At 37.6% G+C, this 22687-nt stretch overlaps 1 protein-coding gene across 4 annotated transcripts in view; it reads left to right on the forward strand.

Moving 5' to 3' along the window:
- Cdh6 (cadherin 6) overlaps positions 1–22687 on the forward strand; it is a 125861-nt gene that overhangs the window by 61687 nt on the left and 41487 nt on the right. For 3 of the 4 annotated variants that reach the window (XM_063258022.1, XM_063258020.1, XM_063258021.1), the window contains exon 2: positions 9576–9914. In XM_063258022.1, the coding sequence (XP_063114092.1) occupies positions 9687–9914 (228 nt within the window). In that variant the 5' untranslated portion in view covers positions 9576–9686. Of the gene's footprint in view, positions 1–9111; positions 9278–9575; positions 9915–22687 lie in introns of those variants that run through there. The other variant, XM_023565266.2, reaches the window with a different exon arrangement.

The following is a 22687-nucleotide window of genomic DNA, read 5'->3' on the forward strand; positions in this document are numbered from 1 at the left end:
GGAAACTTTAAACTCTCCATGTTTAAATTATTCATATTTTTTCCCTTTTAGAGATGTTGTAAACAACTCTAGAAAGCAAAGTTTCAAATGCTAAAGTTGTTAGTAAATAAGTTATTTACTGGCTTTCAGGATTACTGATGTCTCTAATCATTTTTCTTAATTAGTAGAAACTAAAACAGATCTTTCCCAAACCCTTTGTTCAGAACTATTCCTCCAGAACTATTCCTCATCTGACCAAGGCTGGGTGTAGAAAATCTTTCCCTCTAGCTCTGAAATTCAAAATTAGAGTCTGGTTTCCAAAGGTACAAACCACTTCAGCGTTTTTTTTTTTTAAGGGCAAAATAAAGTGTAACCCCCACCCCATTGGAGTCTGCCAAATTCCAGGGTTTATTTGGCAAGTGGGCTTGGCTTTACACTATGCCACATTTCCAATCTGGCTTTATTAAAGTAATAAAGGTGATATTTCAGTCTATATCTAATAGTTTTTCATTTCTTAATTTCTTTGCCGTTTGAAAGAGAAAGAAGTGTGCCATGCGCTGAGCAGCCCCACTGAGATATAAAATTTTGCTGCGCCTGATTAAAGGTGAAGGAATAAAGCACTTGTGTCAAGCCACACTCGCCAACATCTCTTGTTCCAGCCTGATCTACCCCCAGCATCTGCCCATCAGCCCCAGTTTCAGAGAGAACAGCTCTGGAAGGGGGGAGAAAGACTGTCCCAGCTCTTCTAAATACCATTCCAGCAACTGATGCTAATTTTCATATTTTATTTTACTTATTTATTTTGGGGGGCACATCCTTGCCTTCTCAGCCAAACATTTAAGATAATTTAGACCTTTTCTTAATCACTCAGGGTCACCGATATCCTGTTTTTGCAACCTAGGGATCCTGTATGTTCATTCTTACAGCCGTTAGTCGTAGCATCATGAATTCATGTGCTTACTGACTCTCACATTCAGGCATGCATTCATTCACCCATACAACCCTTTATTTCACGAAAGCTTATCTGGTGTCACTAGTTAATGCCAGTCCCTGATCTTGGCCTCCGATGGCAGGACCTAATCCTTTGTGTCTGCAGTTCTTCGGTGTGCACTTGGTAGCTGTTCTCTCTCAGCCTGTTACTCCCTCCCACTCACACGGACCCTCCAGCCTCCAGCACTCCTTGCCTCCTCTCTTCAATTTGCTGGGGATTTAGAAACCTAATGATAAATTTGTTCAAATTTTGTCTGAAATGAGTGTAAATAAACCTAGATGATAGTTTCATGAGCAAAGTATAAATGAGACAGTGGATATTACGGTTAAGAAGGAGCCCCTGGATTAGTGGGGTTTTATCCAATTTCTGCCACTCACTAGCTGTATACCCTTGAGCGACGCATCCAGTCCCTCTAAGCCTGTGTTTCTCATCTCTAAAACAGAGGATAAAGAGATGGCCCCTATCTCAAAGGATTACTATAAGACTTACATGATTGAAGGGCATTTATGCTATTACCTGGCACAACACAAATATTTGTTTGCTGTTCTTATTAGCTTATAAGCTTTATGACAACTATTTTTACTTCGTGGACACCCATATTGGAAATATTTTTGAGGGAAGTCATGAAGAGGTGATTCTAAACCCTCGGCTGTTTGAAATGCTTGTCTTGTGGGCAGCAGCCTGACCCGTGACTCCTTCATGTGGGTTCAGAGCGAGGACACCCAAGTCCTTCAGCTGGGGTCTGCTCATTGCATGACCTTGAACAAATTATTCAGCCTTTCTAAGCTTCAATTCTCATGCAGAAATTAAAAGAATATTATCCGCCTCACAGGACTGTCATGAAAATTAAATGAAAATACCTTTGTGGTATGCTTAGTGTGGTGCCAAACACTAGATAAATTCAGAAACAGAATCTAGCAAATGTTAACCAGTATCATTTTATATGAGTTAGACAGCATTAATAAAATTTATTTTTATGCAAGTAATTGACAAAAGACTTGGACATACAGCAGAAAAATTAAAACATCTCTGCTCTTCATAACAATTTATGTAAGTGTGAAGTTTTGAGAAATCATCTATGACATGCCAAGTTTGCAGCTTCTTAATCACAAACCCAATTAAGTGATTCCTTTTGCAGCTTAATAAGGTTAAGTGTATTTGGATCCCCCAAACCCACTTGGATCCCTTGTCACTTGTTGCCCCACAGTTCCCAACTAATACTTAATGCCTTTTTCACTAAGCATCCAAAGAAGCGTAAATTCATTGAAATCTTGAAATCACTCATGCTAATTGGTTAGTGGCTTTTGACATCTCCCAGTCTTGTCTAAGCTTCATTGTCTTAAATGGTTATGTGTCCAAAAGGACTAATGTAGCTGCCAGAGATCCTAACGTATTAGCAGACAGTAATGGGAACCCAAGTCTTTCACACATTTATATAACCTAAACACATAGTCTGTTAAAGGAATACTTGAAATTCATAAAGGGAGTTGCTAAAGGAATACTTGAAATTCATATAGGGAGTTAAAAATATAAAATGCTCTTTCACATGAATAAATCTTTCAGGGAAAGACAAGTTTCATGAGTTCAGAGACCATCAGGAGCCAGGCAAGATGCATAAAGTTGACTAGCAACTAAGAAAACCATAGTGAAAGCCAGGTAGCAGAATGGTAACAGTCCCCAGGGTCCCAGTGTTGGGACCCAATAGGGAAGAGTGCGACTGTGGCAACCAAGAAGTGTCTTCCCTCTGCAGGAGGCCGGACCTCCAATCTAGAACCAGAAGTGTCACCAGAACTTCCAGGGCTTCAAGTCAAGTCAGAAATGGGAATCTATTGCTGTTCAAAGATTAGCGACTGGTTTAAGTTTGTTGATTAGAAAAAGCAAAATGAAAAATACACACAAGGTAAAATATGGTCTAGAATGGCCTGTGTGTGTCATCTGCCGAGAGGTCCTTTGACAGTTAAAGTAGTTGTAGATATCTTCAAGTAATAGCTAAGACTTTGCATAAATTCATTTATTTTTTATGACATAGGTACTATTAATAAATTAATCAAATCAAGGTCCCCTATTTGTCCAGCTTGTGTTAAGCAAGGCTAAGGTTCTAATTCAGACATACATGGCATGCCAGGATCTGATGTCATCCACATTTGGATACTCCCCATCATAATAAATGGCTTGGACTTTTTCCCTCTATGTGGCATGAAAACTTGGTCTTTCTTCTCTGATTCGCATTTGTTTGTTTTGTCCTATGTGAGCATTTTAAAACAAATATTCCTTGAGCCTGAACTGCATATAAAACCCCATTTTATCTGCTGCAACACATTTGATTTTTATCTTCATTAATCTAATGTGTGGAATATGATTTTAGAATGAGGGTAATACTACTGAGATGGCTTCATCTGGAAATGCATCAGTTTGCAAACAGATTGGCAAATTATCCACAAATATAAACATTTACAAAAAAATCAGGCGTCGTTTGATGGCTGTTGCCGTAATGATTCATTGGCACAAGAGAAATGCTATGTGGTGAGAGGTGCCAAAGCTGTTTGACACATTTCAGTGGAGTTCATTACACACACGGAATGGAACCAATTTTACTCAACAGTGACTTTGACATTTACAGAAAAATGAAATGGAGGTTTAGAAATGAAGACTTCATGTGAAGTCCCTACCAAACATTTAAAACTGGTTCTATCTATCTATCAGCACTTTCAAAGATCCTCCATGTCTTTTAGACATAGTTTCATTCACAGCAGGTGGCAATCTACTCAAAATAAAAGTTCTTAGGTGATCAGAAAATTGATCTTGAGCAAACCTAATTGGCTGTAAAACTTTTCTCTCAAAATAAATAGCATCGTATTGTTAAAGATTTTACTTCTAGCAAGGCATGTTTCTCCGGCTTCACTTGGCTTGTTCAGCCTGATACACAATTCTGAGTCTGCTAAGCTTTAATGTAATAAAGGCCATTTTTATCCTCAATGCACCAAGAGAGGGGTTGGAGTACAATAGGTCAGGAGGAATGCTAAGCAGTTGTAAATAACCAGCAGTTTTCTACTTCATTAATTGCATAACATGAGAAAATGTGCCAAAAATTAAGAAGAGATTTATGATACATATGCCATCGTAGTCCTCACCAGCACCAAATACCTGATAGGCACATTTTAAAGAAGTTTAGTTTGTCTCACATTTCAGCCCGTAGTAGGCTGGCTCCGAGGCAGAGGATGGCATAACAGAGGGGCGTAGTGGAGGAAAAGCTGTTCACCTGCCTCATGGCAGCCAGGAAGCAGAGAGGGAAGGAAGGAGCCAAAAAGAAGATATACTCTCCAGGTCACACCCACAGTGACTGTCTTTTTCAGCAGGGTCCCAGCTCATAACAGCAAGTAAGATATAATGCCCGTAATCCCATTGCTTTCCAAAACCCCAGCCTATGAGTGCATTCATAAAGCCTTGGTGGGGGGATATATAGATATAAACTATAACATATGCTAAGAAGTTTCATGCCTATGCATTAAGATGACTTAAATGTAAGTTGTTCAGTGGGTTACGATGACTCAAGTGTAGAAAATAGTTGCAGAAATGTTTTCTGTGGGCAGCATGCAGAGAATTATGCTTCAGTATGTATATGGAACACTATCCATTGAAGAAACCATTTCATAATAGATTTTAAAGTGTTCTTTTACTATGCTTGAAGTATGGTTAAATTCTTTTACATTCTTATAGTATGGCAAGAGTGTATTAATATGGGGCTGGGGATTTAGCTCAGCGGCATAAGTGCCTGTCTTGCAAGCAGGCAGTTGTGAGTTCAATCCCCAGTACCGATTAAAAGGAAAAAGACAAAAAAAAAAAAAAAAAAAAAAAAAGAGTGTATTAATAATATCATTGAATGTTTAGTGTGCTTTTAGTGGTAAAGTTTGGAGTCTGCATCCTAAAGAGTGAATGTGCCTAGTTTAATTTTGTAACCTAGATGACACTGAGGTAATATTACCTTGATTAGAATTAATCAAGAATGCTAGAACAAGGGTATGCTAAATTCTAAAGCTTTAATGTAATTATTGCTTTCACATTTGTCTAATATTGTTTGTAAATAGTGCGATGGAATCAGTATCTCAAAACTAGATAATATAGTTAAACAGTCAAACTTTTATCAAATAAGTCACTGGAGAAGCAATTCAATCAATGGAGAAATTTTTAATTAGCATATTAATTATTTGTGAATGAAAGGTGATTCCAAAGTACTCTAGAGAACTTGAAAACATTGTAGTTTGTCTTTTCATTCTACATAGTCAATGAAATAGTTTTATGCAATTAATTTCCAATAATCTAGGGGAAAAGATTTTGCTAATCAAAGGAAAACATCAACTCAGCTTCTGCATTAATTAGCATACATTCTAAATTAGTAGGACCTGAATTAATGAGGCCCAGGCTCCTCATTAATGGCATTCATTGAATAAAATTTGGATTTGCCTAAATACTCCTGTGAAGATTGAAATACATGTACATATTGTCTGTGGGCCAAATAAAGTTTCAAAGTATGCAATTATCAATAAACAAGGGCCTTCCTCCACTCTCTATAAACACCTTAGGTGCCTTCCACATGTCACTAAGATGAGACTGTTGTAGAAGTTCAGACTGTTTTTCTGGGTCAACCACTTTTGTACATCAAATTTCAGGGCATACAAATGATTGTTTTTAAGAAACAGAAAATTCTCCCTAAAAAACCTACATCTCAAAACAGGAAAATCAAAAGTAGAGACACATCTTGCTAAACGATCATTAAAATGTAATTAGGTAGTTCAATTTGAATTTTTATGGAGTTGTTTATGTTTCTAATTGATTTGCTCTTTAATGCCAAGAGGAAATGAAAGAGGAGGGCAAAATGCTACGATATCTGCTGTGTTTTGCTCCCTCACACCCCCACCCATGATCTGATCTTCTGGTTCATTTGCTGTGCCTGCAGGTTTAATTTCAGGATCTACGTACGCTCTCACTTCTTGGTCCTTCCAGCTTCCTTCCTGACGTCTACAAAATCATCCACCACGTGTGCTTGCTGCTACCATTGCTTCCCTTGTATGCTGACTGCTCAAAAAAATGGACAGCGCGCCCCACATTCCTCAAAGCTGTGCTTTTATTAGGCACTTCCCTTTGCTTGAATCATGATCACTTCTGTTCTGTTTCTGTTTTGCATTAAAGCCCATTTCTGCTGTATGTTGATCTTTTCTATATCCCATTTTTAGATGAAGTAAAATCTAAGGTAGGTGTAACGTTCACTTAATTCCATCAAATTCTGCGCTGATGTAACAGAATCATATCAGCATGTTACTTATCAGTACCATTTATACCAAGGCAAAATTACAAAACAGAACCAAGTTCTGATTTTTTCTGGGGTAAAGATGATTTTTTTAAAACTGCACACCATAATAAAAGGAAAGGTACACAGATTCTGTCAGTGGGCCGTCCTCTAGCAAGTGTGCCTTTTTACCTGTGCTCCTCTCCGTCATGCAGCTGACGGAACATTTCTATTTCTCTTTTTCTGAACCGTTACTATTAAATACAGAGCTGATGTCCACACAAAGGAAAACAATTAGCAAATGAACTCACGATAGCTTTAAAGTGCTTCTATTTTTTAATTTTAAAAGATTTTTGGCTTGCTTAGAGGTGCTTTCTGAAAAATTTTTTAAAAAATGTAGTTTGGCCTGAAAAAAGAACTCATTTATCTTCTTCAAACTTTATGATATGTTGTAGATGGATTTTATATGTGCAATACAAATAGTACTAACAATAACAAGAGTCATAAAATAATTACTAATTCTAATGCTTTTCTAAGCTCTGAGCACGGTTCTAAGTGTTTTGAATATAATACTTTAATTCTCACAACACCCTAAGGAGATAGGTACTATAATTATCTGAATTTACAGAAAAAGAAACTGAGGTAGAGTGAAATTGGGCAGTTTTCCCAATTCCTAGAGACTAGTTTCAGAGCTTAGATTTAAACCAGGCAATCTGGTGCCAGCCCTGACAACTGAGAGGCATTTAAGGAGCACTGCTCAATTACATACATGTTTAAGTTTTCAGAAATTGTATTTGTTTCTTTTATGCCTCTAGATATTGAGCCGAGGAAGCGCTGAGCTACATCACCACCCTCTGTATTTATTATTTTATTTTTAGAAAGGCCCTCACTGGATTGGCCAGGCTGGCTTCAAATTGTCACTCCTCCTGCCCCAGTCTTTCAAGTAACTAAGAAGATGGCATATTCCCAACGAGCAGTATTTTTAAACTGTAGAACTGCACAGAGAAGTACATCTGTATGAACAGCTAACATCAAATATGAATGGATCAGAGTCATTCAGTTTTACATACTGAATAAAATATGTAAAGGCCTTCATTCAAAGTCTCACCTTGTCAAACTGATACAAGAATGGGATTTTAGCAAAACTAGGTATTATAGCATACTTGGAAACACTGCTTATATTTGCATCGCTTTAAAAGCTCATTACCAAGGGAAAAAAATGAAATACTTGACATTTTGGTATCTGTGATATTAAAAAGAACTAATATTTAATATTCAAGTGGCAACAGCTTGTAGAGTTTGCATACAACACCCACAGGGATCGATTTTTCTTTCAAGCAGCCTTTAGGAGTCAGCCTTTTAAGCAGCTGACACCTCCATTCTCTGCATCCCTCTGTCTTGCCAGCACCATGGTGCACACACGGAGTGCAGCAGCAGACATATAATTCTTCACTGCAGGATTTGTCTTTGCAAATAATGGAGAATGTGGGAAATTAAGAAAAATGTAATTTCCACGGAATCAACCTCAGTGTAATCTCTACTTCTCAAAATGAATAAATATCTTTTGAGGGCCTTTTTCCATCTGCCCTCCCAGTCCCCTCTATGCACCATCCAGGAGGAGAAAGAAGAATCATGGTTACCTAATTGATCATCAGTCATTCCACACCTGTACCAAGGCCGCATAATGACAAGTAACTGTTGCCTGGCATTTTTCCAGCATGACTAATTGTCACAGTGCTAATTTACTCACCTGTGGAATTTTCAGCCTCCCCAGTCTGCTGTCAAGAAGATGCATAATAATGGAATAAAGGTTTTAAAATGCTGAATACTGTGAAATCTTTCACTTATCTTCCAATGAAAAGCTTTCACTAAGCCTGTTAGATAGCTCTAGTTACTCATTGCTGGTGTAAAAACAGAAAGCTTGGTCACATATGCATTTATGCACTAGGATAATAGGAATCAAGTGAACCAACTTTTTGTGACATAAAAAATTTACTAATCAGATTACCTAGAACACATTAATCTGTATGATTTAGAGTAAATATAATAGTTTAATTACTGTTGCGTTCCACATTATAAAACAGTTCTTTGTAATTATTGTTGCTGATTTTATTCAAAGAAAATATTTTCCTATTTCGAGTGCTAAAATAAAGGAGTCATTTTCCGGAGTTTTGTTTTTTTTTTTTAAGAAGTATGGAAACGTAGGCATATATAACTTTAATTGCATAAGCTAGCTAACCAAGTTGGGACATCTAAGCCAAGCTGTCTGACTCCAGGATATTTTAAATGGTAGGTTGTGTTCTTGAAAATTAATATTTGCTGTGGAAAATTATTACCCGCCTGTATAATAGCTGACTTTTCTGGAGATTTGCAGTCAGTGGTCCTCACCATGATACTGAGATGATACGTTCCATGCATCTGTGAAAATTACATAGAGTTTGACAATTTTAACATAGGTACTTGAGTGCTCGTGATTCAAGTGAAATTTGCATATTAAATTCCAAGGGTTGTGTAAAGAAATTTGAATACAAAAAGAAAAAAGAAATTTGAATAGAATCGCTCATTTAATACGTATAGACTTAAATGTCAATTCTATGAGTGTCCTTGACCCACGCTACAGTGTCAGGGGATCTCATATGACGAGTTTCCAGGTCAACTTTGGAGAGTGCTGGAAACGTTTATTTCTATCACTGCAAAGTATCACTTCAAAAACTTCAGTGTGCTAATCTGCGTTCCAAAGAGAGGCGTATAGTGTTTTCCAACCTTATTTGACCTGGCGTGTTCCATCCCAGCGTGTCTCTGCAGCCAAGCATCTGCAGAATAAGCTTGGCTTTGACTCGTGCCTGACACATCACTGGTGCTCACTCCACTCCGGCGAAATTTCAACATTATCCACTTTCAATTGAATTTAAATTGCCTGTGATATCCTTTGCCTTAGACTTGTTCATGAGGATAAGTATGCAAATAGAATCAGAAACACAAACTCGTTTCTTCTAACCAGATCTCAGCCCACATATTTCGAGGTAAAAGAGTAGTGAAATAATCCTTTCTGGCATGTTGACCTACAGCAATACTATTACTTAAAATAGGATTTTTTTTTTTAAGTGATAGAAGAGGAGAAAAGGAAAACAGCGGCTTCCTACTCGGCACATGTCTTCCAGTTAGCATATCTAAAAGAACGTTTTCCTCATTCAGAATTGATAGCCAACTTTTTTTGTTGTTTTGCTATTCAAATTTCTGTCCTCTTTTTCCAGCCTATTTGCTTTAACACTGAATTTTAAGCATCTCTAAAAATGCTTGATATGTTATTATTCTTTCCAGATATCCTCTGAGAGCCAAGCAAAGAACATTAAGGAAGGAATGAAGCTGGAAGCGGCGCCCTGAGCGGAGGCACTCGGAGGGGGACTCGCTGGCCAGACTGCGGCCGTCAGCATGAGGACCTCCCGGTACTTACTGCTGCTCTTTTGGGTTGGTCAGCCGTTCCCAACTCTCTCCACTCCGCTATCCAAGAGGACTAGTGGTTTCCCGGCAAAGAAAAGGGCCCCGGAGCTCTCAGGAAACAGCAAGCATGAGCTGAACCGTTCAAAAAGGAGTTGGATGTGGAACCAGTTCTTTCTCCTGGAGGAATACACCGGCTCGGATTATCAGTATGTGGGCAAGGTAGGATTCCTCGGGTACTCTGACATGTGGGGTTTAAAAGCTACAGAAGTTACTTGTAGTAAGTGCACAGCAATGATGTGAACTATTCCCCCAACACAGTAAGAATTGTTGCTTATCTGGTACGACTTTTTGTTTCTTTTCTTTTCACTGGAGTAGTTTCAAGGGAGGAAGATTGTAGCAAGAAGCTGAGAAAGGTTAGCAGTGCAACAAAGAAACGGGAAATGCCCCGGTGGAAAATGAAACACCCACATGCATCCACATAGGGTTACCATAAATCCTTTAATTTTTACTTTAGCTTGAAAAACTGGGGTCCAGCTATTCTATAAAATTGGGTGCATTAAAAATAGGAATAGAGCGATCATGCTGTATAGAAAGGACAATGCCTTTTTTCTCATTTTGAAAGCAAACATTCTGAGCTTGAGTTCTTTGGCTAAATTCAAATTAACTGTTTCTTAACTCTGTTCCCTATGTGGCCCTCTGGTCTCTGGCCAAAGCTCTTTGTTGGCAAAACTGAACCCTGCGGGTGAGATTTGGTACTTGCTGGTGCAGCAATATCTCATCTCTGGGGAATTGTACAGAACTAAGTGTTTTAAACTATTATGGTTTAATTACAATAAATTTGAAAAAATAAAAATGGTTATATAAAGGTGCTATTTCTAAATAGCGTCTGAGCATTTTATTGACTCTAGAAAGTAAAGTGAGGAGGAATGGCTTATAATAGCCTTTACAGATTCCTGGAGCTGAGTCAGAGAGGCAGCTCTGTCCAACTGTCACTGTGTCACCAAGATTGCATCATCAGCTACCTTCTTGTTGCAGAGTATCTGCATACTGCAAAAGTGTGAAAGAAAAGTCTGAGCAGATTCTGCATCTCATAAGGTGGCCCTGGCATGGAAACACTGCCACACATCCTTTAAACCGGGAAGGGACGCAAAATATAGATGATAAAGGGTCTTCCTTTATTATCACAGCTCAGATTTTCAAAGCACCTGTATTAGGGTCTCCTGCAAATAATATGAATTTTGCAGATTCCAAAGGGCTGATGTTCACACTTCAATCTTTGATCAAATATCCCTGAATAACTGTGTGCAAATATTCTCTTTAAGTATTTACCACTGTAAATGAAAGAACGCCAACCATGGCTTCGGTGGAGGTAGCCAAGCGGTGTTCCAGGGCAGTGAATTATTAATGTGGAATAAAGTAGGAGAGAATGTCTTCAGTGAAGAGGGAACAGCAGCACGGATCCCCCAAGGATCCAGTCATGCATTTGCTGTGAAACTCACACCGTGTGACTACCAAGGAGAGACGATACACTTGCTTGTACTTCATTTCCTTTGTGAAACTTGAATAACACTGTGTTAACAGGGTGACAATTATTTCTAAAAATCTTAAAATCTTTAAAGCACTTTCTGTAACCCAAATAGCATTATTGCTATATAAGATTAAGTTTTTGAAAAGGGCTTTCTCTCAGTGATTGATCCCCAACTTCTGTTTTGTCCCCCCCCCCCCGCTTTTCTGCCTGTCTTCTCAAACTGTGATGCCATTTCAACATCAATAATACTACAGATTCTGAAGGAATGTCCAATAAATTTGAGAACACTGGAAGCATCACAAAATAAAACAGCACAAACATCAGTTTCATAATTATAATTGTGAGAGGTAAAAACTGCCACTCAGAGAAGTTGCAAGCTGGGGACCCGAGCAGGGCAATGCCTTGTCAGTTGAGAGTTGCCAGTTGCCAGTTGCATGCCTCTGGACGGGTTATGAACCTTCCCAGCCTTTTGTTTCTGAATCCAGAAAATATACGCAGCGATGCCTACCTGATGGAGTGGCAGGGTGGTTTCAGTGAAACAATCACTGGTGGTTGACACCTCCTAGGTGCATAAAGATGTTACTGTGATGGGTGAAAGCTCACTGTAGGCATTCTGTCAAATCCATGTGTAATGCATTGAAGAAGAAAATTGACCTGTATCACTGTAGGAATGAAATGGGGTCATTAATACACCTCGGTGGTCAGATAATGTAGAGAATCATGGCCAAGCTCTTTCACTAGAACGCTGATCAGACTCATTGAATTTGGAAAAATTATTGGCAGCTGATAAATGTCCCTGCCTCGTCATCATCTTTCCTCTCCCACTGCATTTCCCTCCCCTCTCTGAAGTTATAACCCCGGAGACAAGTTAGCTGGAGAAAAAAGCTTGAAGGGCCATAACTAAAGTTATCATGGCTGCCAGCCCAGCTATGTGAATTAGGTGTAAGAGGCATTCATGAATTGTCAAGGTAGCGTTTTCCCAACTATCTTTGAAGACAGTTTTTTACTGTATCTAAAAACAAAAATATTAAAAAGTAGATTGTAGCAAAAGAAAAAAAAGGAATTAGTTGTCCTTTTTTGTGCTACTAAGTTGATCTACCTTTAACCAACTTGGAAAAAACAGACACTGATATGATTATCCAGATCTACCATATCCGGAAACCTTTGGGGGGAAAAATAAAAGTTTAAACTGGAGTGAATTCTGAAACTTTCTCAGTTCCCAGAGCTCTCTTTCATAGTCTTTTGCAATGTAGGACTATAATCATTTGAAAGAAGTAATACACAAATTTTATATCGCTCTTACCCACAATTATTTACAGTTGGAACTTGTGTATCCAGTGAACACTGCACGGCTTCTCAAGTGGACCAGATTCTACCCTCTTTGTTTAGTCTTCCAAACTGATTTTTGCATTGTAGTTAGTTGCTTTTTATCACAATCACTGTGGGAAACGACTTTGTAACTATGACATCATCAAAAGGAATGTAGCGCCACCTACTGTAGAAACTGGGAGTCACTTTGAGCTAGAGATTCGCCTGTGGGCTGAGGAAGGTCCCATATTGCTGTATTTCCCATGAAAGTTTAGAATACAGTATTTCTTGGTGAGTTTCTTGCTGCACCCTGGACTGCCTCCATGCATACTCTGGAAACCATGAGACGTTAGTTAGCAGCATATTTAAATGTACAAAGACTAGAAGAACATTTTATTGTGTTAATAACCCTACCAAATTATTCAGAACCTAACATGGTTGCCTAAAACTGAAAAGATCGGTCTGATCTGTGTGTGGCAGGATAGAAGCGTTAACTGAGGAACAGTAATGCTGCTGGACGAATAACACTTAAAGCTAAAGAAAAGTATTTTTCACTGTACGCATTTCTGTTGATTTTTTTCAAATTATCTTGGGATCATAATGATGGCAGGCAGGGACTATGATGAAAAATGGGATAAAATGGGAGTAGGAGTAAAGGGCTTTCAAGTGTAGAGGGAAAAAATAAAGAGGGGGTACAGGAGGTCGCAAGACCCAAAGAGGGAGTCTTGGGGTCTTAGCATTAATAAAATGAGTAGGTAAGCCCACACTCTGAAACTTCAGTTCAAGCAATGACAGTGACATCTTCCTCCTCTTCCCCTCTTAATCTTCCTTGGCTTCCACTGTGTTCTTTCTATCACCAGTGAGATTAATGCAGGAACAGGAACAAGGGAGGGCTGGGAGGAAAGCGCTCGTTGATACTAACAGTGGTAAAGGCTAGAAATATTATTAAAGTTCCAATTTATGAGAAAGTGTCAGCAATTCTATGCCTAACATGGGAGTGGCAGGTAGGAGTCAAAAGGCAGAAGAAGTAGTCCTGTGTTGGCTTTATGAGTTTACTAAAATGTGTGACCATTCAGGGACAATTTGAGTTGTCTTAGCATCATTAGCATCCATGAGAGCTTGCTAGAAATGTGAATCTCATTCCTCCCCGAATCTTACTGACTCCAAGTCTGCATTTTAAGCAGATTCCCAGGTGAACTATTTCCACATTAAAATTTGAGAAATGCTACTTTTAAAAACAACTTAACTTGGTCTTACCACCCCAGAGATTCTAATACAGTTAGTTTCTAATTAAGTATTGATGATTCTAATCTGTTGCAAAATTTGAGAACCACAAAATTTGAGAACCACCTGGGAGGATATTGCTGCCAATCATGATAATAAGATGCAGCAGGTTTAGTGATAAAGCTGGGAAGCCCCAAAGTTTAGTGGAAATATGAAGTAGAACGACCAACCAGGCTCTGGTGGTGATATTTGAACACCACTTTAAAAACAAAGCAAGTATTAGTTCTCACTACCATGGGAGATTTCCCAGGACCTCCCGGTTAATAAGATGTAGAAGCCAAAGAAGAGAAAGTCCAAAGTGTTAAAGATTTAGAGATGGAACAACATGGTAGTGAAAGTGTCTCTACTTATACAGAAAATACAAAACAAAAGGTATGTGTGTTCTTGTTACAGGCTAACGGGAGATGTGTTTGATTTTGTATAGAATCCACTTGGGTTATCTCTGGCTTAGGTGAGCTTAATAGAAAAATTGCAATAAAGTATTATAACACCACATTTTCAGAAATTCCAGCACCACACCCACCAGCTTTGCATAGTACAAAAATTCGTGATGGTGATGATGATGACATTTGTGGTGTATAGTCTAAGGTTATATTTCATACAAAAAGAAGAACGTAGCCATAGATATAGGTTAGATTTTTGAGTGTGTGGGCACTCATTAATACAAAGATGAATAGATTAAAATCTCAGGATGTAAATTTAATGCATTAAAACTTTTAGGCAAAAGTTTCACACATTATTGTGAAAGAGCTCTCGGCAGTGTGTTTTCTGCTCTGTCTTCCAAAGTGTTTTCTGTCCCTTCCTTCTACGCAATGTACACATGAGGCAAATCTCCATTAGAAGTATTTGGCACGCTTTTTAGTAGCGTATCAAAAGGTTTGGTTTTATGGAATTTAATAAGCTGTATACTTTTATAAGTATTTGTCAGCTTTCTGGAAATAAGTGATGATTTTCTTTGGGGGGGTTTCCAAAACCCTGACAGGTGAGTTTTTTTTTTAATATCATGAAAACTTAGGTTCTATTTGAGGCCATACTCCACAGATATTCATACCATGCCTTTCTCTTGAGTTTTTAAAGTGTATCCAACTCAAGGAAGTCTCTCTTCTCAGGATAATTAGTAATGTTTTAGTGACCCATAAAAATAAAAGTTAACATCCATATACAGTTTTAAAGTTAGGAATGAGCAGTTGGTTACTATAATTACGTTGTACAAATTTAGTAAACACAAAGCAATATTTGATCCTTTCTGAAGGATCACTTAAAAGATGCCATGGTTAAATATTGTTTTCTTTTAAGCCTCTATTATTATCATTTTCCTGAAGAAGGCATAAACTGAAGAGTAGAAACCCCTGACACTAACTTGATGGATGACACAGATCATTGCTAAACCACTTGTCACTTTGGACAGCAGCACCAGATTAAAGTTACCTCATAACTGGTATTTACTGTGCATCAATTTGTCCCAGACACTGCGCTAAATTCTTTAAATGTATTCTCTGATTGTCACTCACCGTGGCTTGCATGTGGTTGTCCCCCACCAAAACTCATGAAATTTAATTTAATTTAATTTAATGACATTGAAATGTGCAGTTGTCTGTGTTGTGGAGGTCCTACCTTCACTAAGAGATTAGCGGAGGTAGTTGCCCTGAGAGGGGGTTAGTTATAGCAAAAGCAAGTCCTGATAATGTCCAGCTCCCTTTATGTCCCCTCTATTCTGCATACACCATGAGCTGAAACAGTACAAGGCCTTCAACAGAAGCTGAGCAAATGCCCTGGCACCATGCTCTCAGACGTCCCTTCCTCCAGAACCACAAGACCCATAAACCTCTTTTCTTTATAAATTAGCCAGTCTTGGGTGTTCAGTTCTAACAACAAAAAACAGTCTAAGACAGATCCTTACAGCAAAGCTCATACGTACATATTGTTTATATGTTTGTTTTACATGTGAGTAAGCCAAGGCTCAGAGAAGTTGAGTATTTCATCTCAGCCCTAGCAGTCAGACTTCACTGCCAGACCACCTAATCATTCCACTATTTCCCCTTTCTGGATACACACTACTCGACAGAGAACAAACCCCAGAACACGCTTGGGCATTCAATGATTGCATCCAACTCAATACCACAAATATCTAAGTGCAAATCCATTGTGTGAGATACAAGTATGGAGAGAAAAAGAATTGTTTTTAAAAGACTACTTTTAAAGACCTGTACACATAAAATTGTGTTATTATTATGCTCATCTCATTTTCTTTTTTATGATTTTAATTTCCATAGCACATCAGTGATATTCAAAATAGTTTCAATGTGAAAGTATTTTAAAATTAGATATACACTTAATCATCTTTTTGGTCATTGTGATTGTTTTAAAGCCTTTTTTTTTTTTTCTTTTTTGTCGATAACCTTCTCTAAACTTCTGCTCTGGTTCAATGACCTGCAATAATCTTTTCTCCTGGAGTCAGGGCACGTGCCATGGGCCCATCTTTCTTCTTCATCATTTTAAATTAATGCACAGTCATTTAACAATTTTATGTCTCAGCTGATTAGTGTACATTAGGGTGCATATAGACTCTCAGTGAAAGTACTTTTCCACAATGTTTTGAGAAGTCACCTCCCAATTACTACCAATACTGGCAGCCGTGCTTATTTTGTGGCAACTGTCAAGCAGCTGGTTTCACATTCTTAATACTGAAAGCTTCAATCTGCTCTCTGACGCTAAGAAAATGTCCTGGGCTGCTGCAGTCTCCTGCCTCTTGAACTTCCTTTTATGCGTGGCAGCTTATATGGACAGCAGAAAATTATAATGTCTGACCTTTGTCATAAACCCAAAGGCAACTGTTCCACTGCCCAGACCACAGGACAGTGAAAGAACCCAAGAAAACCAAGTAAAGACCCGATCTGCAATCCTCCAACTTCCATCTCACTGTGCAAGCAGACTCCTGTGGCCTTCTGCTTAGTTTGTTGAACAAAAAGAAGGGATCAAGGTAGCTACAGAGAGTTGAGAGTTCAGATCCTTTTTGCTTCCCATATAACATTTTACCTCCCATACTGCCTGAGTTAAATGGAGCTAGAGTTGCTGAAGGTCACAGAGGTTGTCATGCTCTGGAATCTACTCTACAGACATCGCTGGGTATTTATTGACTACCTTAACTTGGTGCTATTCCTAAAATATGTGAATGCTTGACCTGCATCAGAGTTCCTTGTTTGGGGCATATTATGGATTTTCCATGTTAGACGGAGGTATAAATATGTCAATGCCACCACCCTAGTTTATAATTCTTTTCAAATCAAAATTCCTAATTATAAGTTTGGCTGCATCCTACTTCAAAAATCAAGTAACAAATTTCTGACATGTTGTGCTAAACTATCAGTAGGTTCTTAAACCACTGGTTTAATTTTGTTTTGTTTTTCATTTCCAATGATTTGAAAAGCCAGACGTGCTATATATGTATATATTAAATTGAACTTTGAGAGGCCCTCACCATTTTGAGTCAAAATTATTAAAAGATGTCTTAAGTTCCAAACCCCTTAAACAAACAGATTTTGGGTTAGCCTTTGGTAGGCTACATAAGATCTAGAGATTGTATTTAGACGTGAGTGTGCCATTAGAACCTCAAAGAACCAATTTTTTATGTAGAAGTAGATTGCTGGTAGCAAGCTCTACCCTTGCATAAGATTTTATGTTGTTGCTCATCAAGCTGAAAATGAAATATAAATCCTCAGTGCATCATCAAGAAAGTAATATTCTTTGCAAATGTATCTTTCTATGTGGCCTGAAGGAAGAGGTCAAAAGAAAATACAGAATTCCCCAAAAGAGAATAAAACAGAGGTTCTTTGAATCACCATTATTTATAAGTAAATCAGAGTAACAAATATTCTGAAAAGCCAGTGGAAGGAATCCAATTTTAAAGTATGGACCTGGAATAAGAAAAAAAGCCACATGTCAAAATTTTTCACAGGGAACATATTTATAGTCTTTCCTTCACAGAAAATATTTATGCACAAGAAGAGAGGCATTTTAAAAGATTAAACTGTATACATGGGTGAGATCGATGAATAAATATTTTAGGAGAGTTGGTGTGTTTCACAGGACTTGAGGGCAATATTGAGATCATAACAAAAAGCTGGAAATATCTCTTTGGATGTGGGATTTAAGGCTGACTAAAGAGAACAGAGATTGGAGTTAAGCAGAAAATTGAAGAAGTTATCTTGGCTATTTTTTTAATAGATTGGAGAAAAAATGCTTTTCATTCATCAACAATTGTTCACTGGAGATTGTAAATTAATAGCACAGTCTCACTGTGTTTGAGGCCGGCTGTGTTGCTGATTACCTGGGTGATGTTAAGCAAATTATTTAAACTCTTTTTGGCCTCCTATTTTCTCAACTATTAAATGAGTGGGGCAGCAAAATTATTGAGGTGAGAATTCAATAGTTTTATGCACAAAGAGGGCTTAGAACAGGCCCTGCCATATCCCACTTATAAGTATGAACCTAAAGCAAGGCCAGTATCAGGAAGACTCTGCTGCTGTAGTGCGTTTCAAAGGAAGGGAAAGTGAAGACAGAGGGGAAGCAAAGGCCAGCGGATGCTAAGTCCAGGGGTGTCCAGCTGTTCTGTGAAGTCAACTATCATGGACCAGAAGATGGTACCAGAGCAGCTGAGGCACCCAAAGTAAGCCTCACAGCAGCAGTTCAGAGTGCACGGGAGCCATGGACATGTGAAGTTGTCACTGTTACTCCAACCAGAACAAAAGTGCACGCTTCAGTTCACACTTTTTGATGATTCTGGCAATTTTGCTAGGCATTGTTCCCTTCCATTAAGGCTATCTATCATTTCATTTGAAAACATCATCACTTAATTCTGCATTGCAGGGCTCAGATGACTTCAGTTGCCTTAAAATGTCAAACTCTGGTTAGGTCTCATTTCTTTTCAATAAAAAAATTTAAAGCAGCCAACGATCCAACACATCATTGAGCAAAGTAGTGTTTTAAGTTAGATTTGTTGTGATGGTTAAATGAAAATTAATATCATGATCTCTTTGTTATTGAACCAAACTTTTATTGTGGAAAAATTACTGTTGATTTAATTTTTTAATTACCCTGAATGCTTTACTTTCTTACAAGCCAAATAATTAATTCTTTGTTTAAAATTGAATTTTGACCTTAAATGTATTGAGTAGTGTTTTGTATTCAGTCCCAGAGCCGCCCTTTCAATTTTACTTGGGTACAGAATTTAAACTTTTGAATGTTTACGCCTTTATAGACTCTTTTTAAAAAAACTGTAGGCTATGCCTTTATAGACTCTTAAAAAAAACTGTAGACTTATTCATCTTTATATCCCCAAGAGTACTTAGATTTTAGATACTTGAGACAGCCAAAATTACTGAAATTGTGCTATATTTGGCCCCCAAAAATCCACCTTGTCATCTAAAAATATTCTCCCAACTTTGCTCCAACCTTATTGGAGTATACCTAACAAAAAGAGATTGCATTTATTTAAGGTGTATGATGTAGTGTTTTGATACACACATGCATTATGAAATAATTACTGTAATCAGTTTATTGTAATCAAGCAAAATGTTGTATCTATCACTTCTTAGTTATCATCTTGCTGTGTTTGTATGATAAAAACTTTTAAGGTGCCCCCTCAGCCAATTGCAAGTATAAAATATGATTGTTTAACTATAATAACTGTGCTGTGCATTAGATCTCTCATGCTCTCAATTTATTGATGCATTGGTTTGATTTGCACACCATTGATAGTGTTTTGTCTTTGAGTTGACAAGTAAAATTCTAAATTCCTTTAAAATTCAGGGATGTATTGGACAGTAAACATATAAACCAAATTTATTATGAAATTCCTTCTACAGAAACTACCTCTGGAAATTTCAAATCAAAGTGGCACAAATATTTTATGATACAATAGAAGAAATCTGCAACTTCCTTAGTATAAACCAAGATATAGAGTTATATGGACATAAACAAGCAAGGAAAATAGAAAGAAAACACATAACAAATATTAATACATCATGGAAGTTGGTTCCTTTAAGACTTTAAATGACAACCAGGCAATATTTTGAGTATTAGTAGACGAAAGTTTTAAAGAAAAGAAGAAAAATCCTAAAGAGAGTTAACCAACAGAAAGCAAATTGCTTTTTCTTCAAATTCCTAAGAAGCTACACTGTGCAGACAACCTGAGCACTCAATAAAAGAGAAATCATTTAAGATCTCAAGATGTTGACTGCCATGTTTCACCAAAAAATCAGCTACAGAGAGGCATGTGACAATACAGGAACAGAAACTCTTTACAATGACTAGTTTTCTGGCTCTCCTTTAATTAACTATACCTTCTAATCAACATATTTAGTGTTCTCGTGGGAAAAAAATCATTTCTGAAAAATAATCCCATTTTAACCCTTTCTACTACTTATATGAGTGCAGTTTAGAAGAGAAACATGGAGGGCATACAAATAAGTTTATGCTTTAAAATATAAATCTTATTTAAAACTTTGGCATGCATGCTTGACTTACTGTTCTGATATGCTGCAAAATACAAGGATCAGGCTCATTTACTTGCTTGATCTGGAACCTAGAGGAGCACTGGAGAGAGGCGAGGGGAATGCATGTAAATATGCTGAAGGAAGCAAATACCCCTTTGGAAATCACATAAAGCATTACTGCCTTGTCCGGTTTGTGTATTAAATGTTCTGTCTGTCCTCCCAGTTATGTTTAATATATTTAAAACAGTGGAGGAAAAGACATTTACCTTGAATTACAGCTATGATCTTGGTGACTAAAGTATTTTTTAAATCAAAGTAATCAAAAGAGCATTTTAAAACAATACAACTTTCTTCAGCATTATTTCCTTTTTAACAGTATAGAAATAACTTACTTGAGTTTTAAAATGATAATGATACTGGGCAAGATGGCATATCCCTTCAATCTTAGCACTTGAGAGAACGATGCAGGAGGATCTCTTCAAGTTCAAGACCAGCCTAGGTTATATAGTAAGTTCAAGATTATCGTGAATATTTTCTCCCGTTGTCTCAGGCTCTACAGTTTGTAAGATGGTCTTGCACACACAGGCATTCCTCAAGCAATCCTGTTAGCCAGTTTTCCAACTGAGCATGACTCAGCCCTTTTCCAAGTGAAAAAAAGAGTTGCAGATGGATTTGGGGACTACAGGGTACAGTACAGTTCCCCAGCACCATACCAGAGCTGGGGCTAGAGTCAACCTGCTTTTGACACACTTAATCCTGATGCTTATAGCACATAATTAAGCAAATTTTAAAGTAATGGAGAGTATTCTAAACATGTTTCACAAATGAAACAGCATACATGCTTAGAAGTTGGATACTGGTAGAAGGGCACTCAAGGTCATGGTTCTGACATCTCAGTGAAGACACTTTCCCTAGTCCCACCATGCCACACCAACATTTCTCATCACTAATCACTTCATAGTTCCCTCATAGAATTGGAAAAAGAAAGAAGCTTTTGAAATCATTTAAAAACTTATAGCTGCTTCCAAAGTAAGAAAACCTAATAAATGAGCTCATAATCTTCTTTCCTGGAATTGCTCACCATTATTTCCTTGACTGTATGAGCAGGTTACAAAATTCAACTTAATCATCACTTACTGTGCGTATTCAGGATGCGTGAGAGTTATGAATTTGAATAAGAAATCGGCCCTCCCTCAAGCACACTACTTGCTTTATAGAGAAAAAGCTTTGAGTTTTTAGATCTTAATAGTCAACGTACGAGAATGTAATATGCAACCTGTGTTTTACCTTTCAGGAAAAATATATTTTAGAAAAAGTCCACTAGCTTTTTACACATTTTAAAAAAATTTTCTGCCATTTGAATCACCAGGTCTCAAATGTTTGCATTTGTTTATTAATATCATCCTGCATGGCATGTGTGTCAGAAAGATAGAGAAAGAGAAAGCAAGGGGTGTGTGTGTGTGTGTGTGTGTGTGTGTGTGTCCATCCTTAGATTTGGCAATGGCTGAAGAGATTACACTGTAAGGTAAAAAGGTAAGATTATAACTGGTGAGTTACAATGCCATACTAAATCAATTTTTGACTGGATATCTGGCTCTCCGTTTGATTTACCACTGACTTTTTGAAAATGAAAATGTTACACTAAGCAGGAGCTGAGACTAATGTCACAGTCAGCCAAGACAAAAAGGCCCTTGGACTTCAGAAGCCAAGAAAAAGGCAGTAAACAATGCCTTTTTGGGAACTAACTTCATGCAGTTAATAAACCAAAAAGCATTTGTTTAATTGATAAATCTCAAGTGCATAATAACATTTATTACAGTTTGTATCATTTGTGCCAATAGAATTTACAAATAACTTAGCCTGGGGTCTAATATAATAAATACAATGAATCCAGATACATTTATAGTCATTGTGGAGAGTATTGCTTTGGCGATGTGTTTTAATGAGAACAAGCATAGATAGACTTTGGAATCATGTGTATTTGGGTATCTTTCTTGGCTCTTAACTTAACTTTGAGTAAATTACTTAATTTCTCTGGCCTCAGTTTCCTAACCTGCAAAAAAAGAGAGAAAATAAATTATCTCCTGTAGACTTTGGGAGAATTAAGTGACGTAACACACATAACATTTCTGGAATGCCCGATACATAGTAGGTGTTCAGTCCCTTTCAGTGGGGTTCTTGAAGGATCATAAGCAATCTAAATTCACCAGGGCCTGGGGATTTAGCTCAGCAGCAGAGTGCCTGCCTGGCAAGCATGAGGTTGTGAGTTCAATCCCTAGTACCAAAATAAAATTTAAAAAAATTCACCAAGAAGTCCAGTGATAAGGAACTGGTCTATTGCTGCTCTCACCACCACAATTTTAGCAATTCTAAATGAT

This window comes from Cavia porcellus, unplaced genomic scaffold (genome assembly GCF_034190915.1).
Source record: "Cavia porcellus strain 051 isolate PalLab524CR breed Dunkin Hartley unplaced genomic scaffold, mCavPor4.1 scaffold_11, whole genome shotgun sequence".
NCBI classification, from domain to species: domain Eukaryota; kingdom Metazoa; phylum Chordata; class Mammalia; order Rodentia; family Caviidae; genus Cavia; species Cavia porcellus.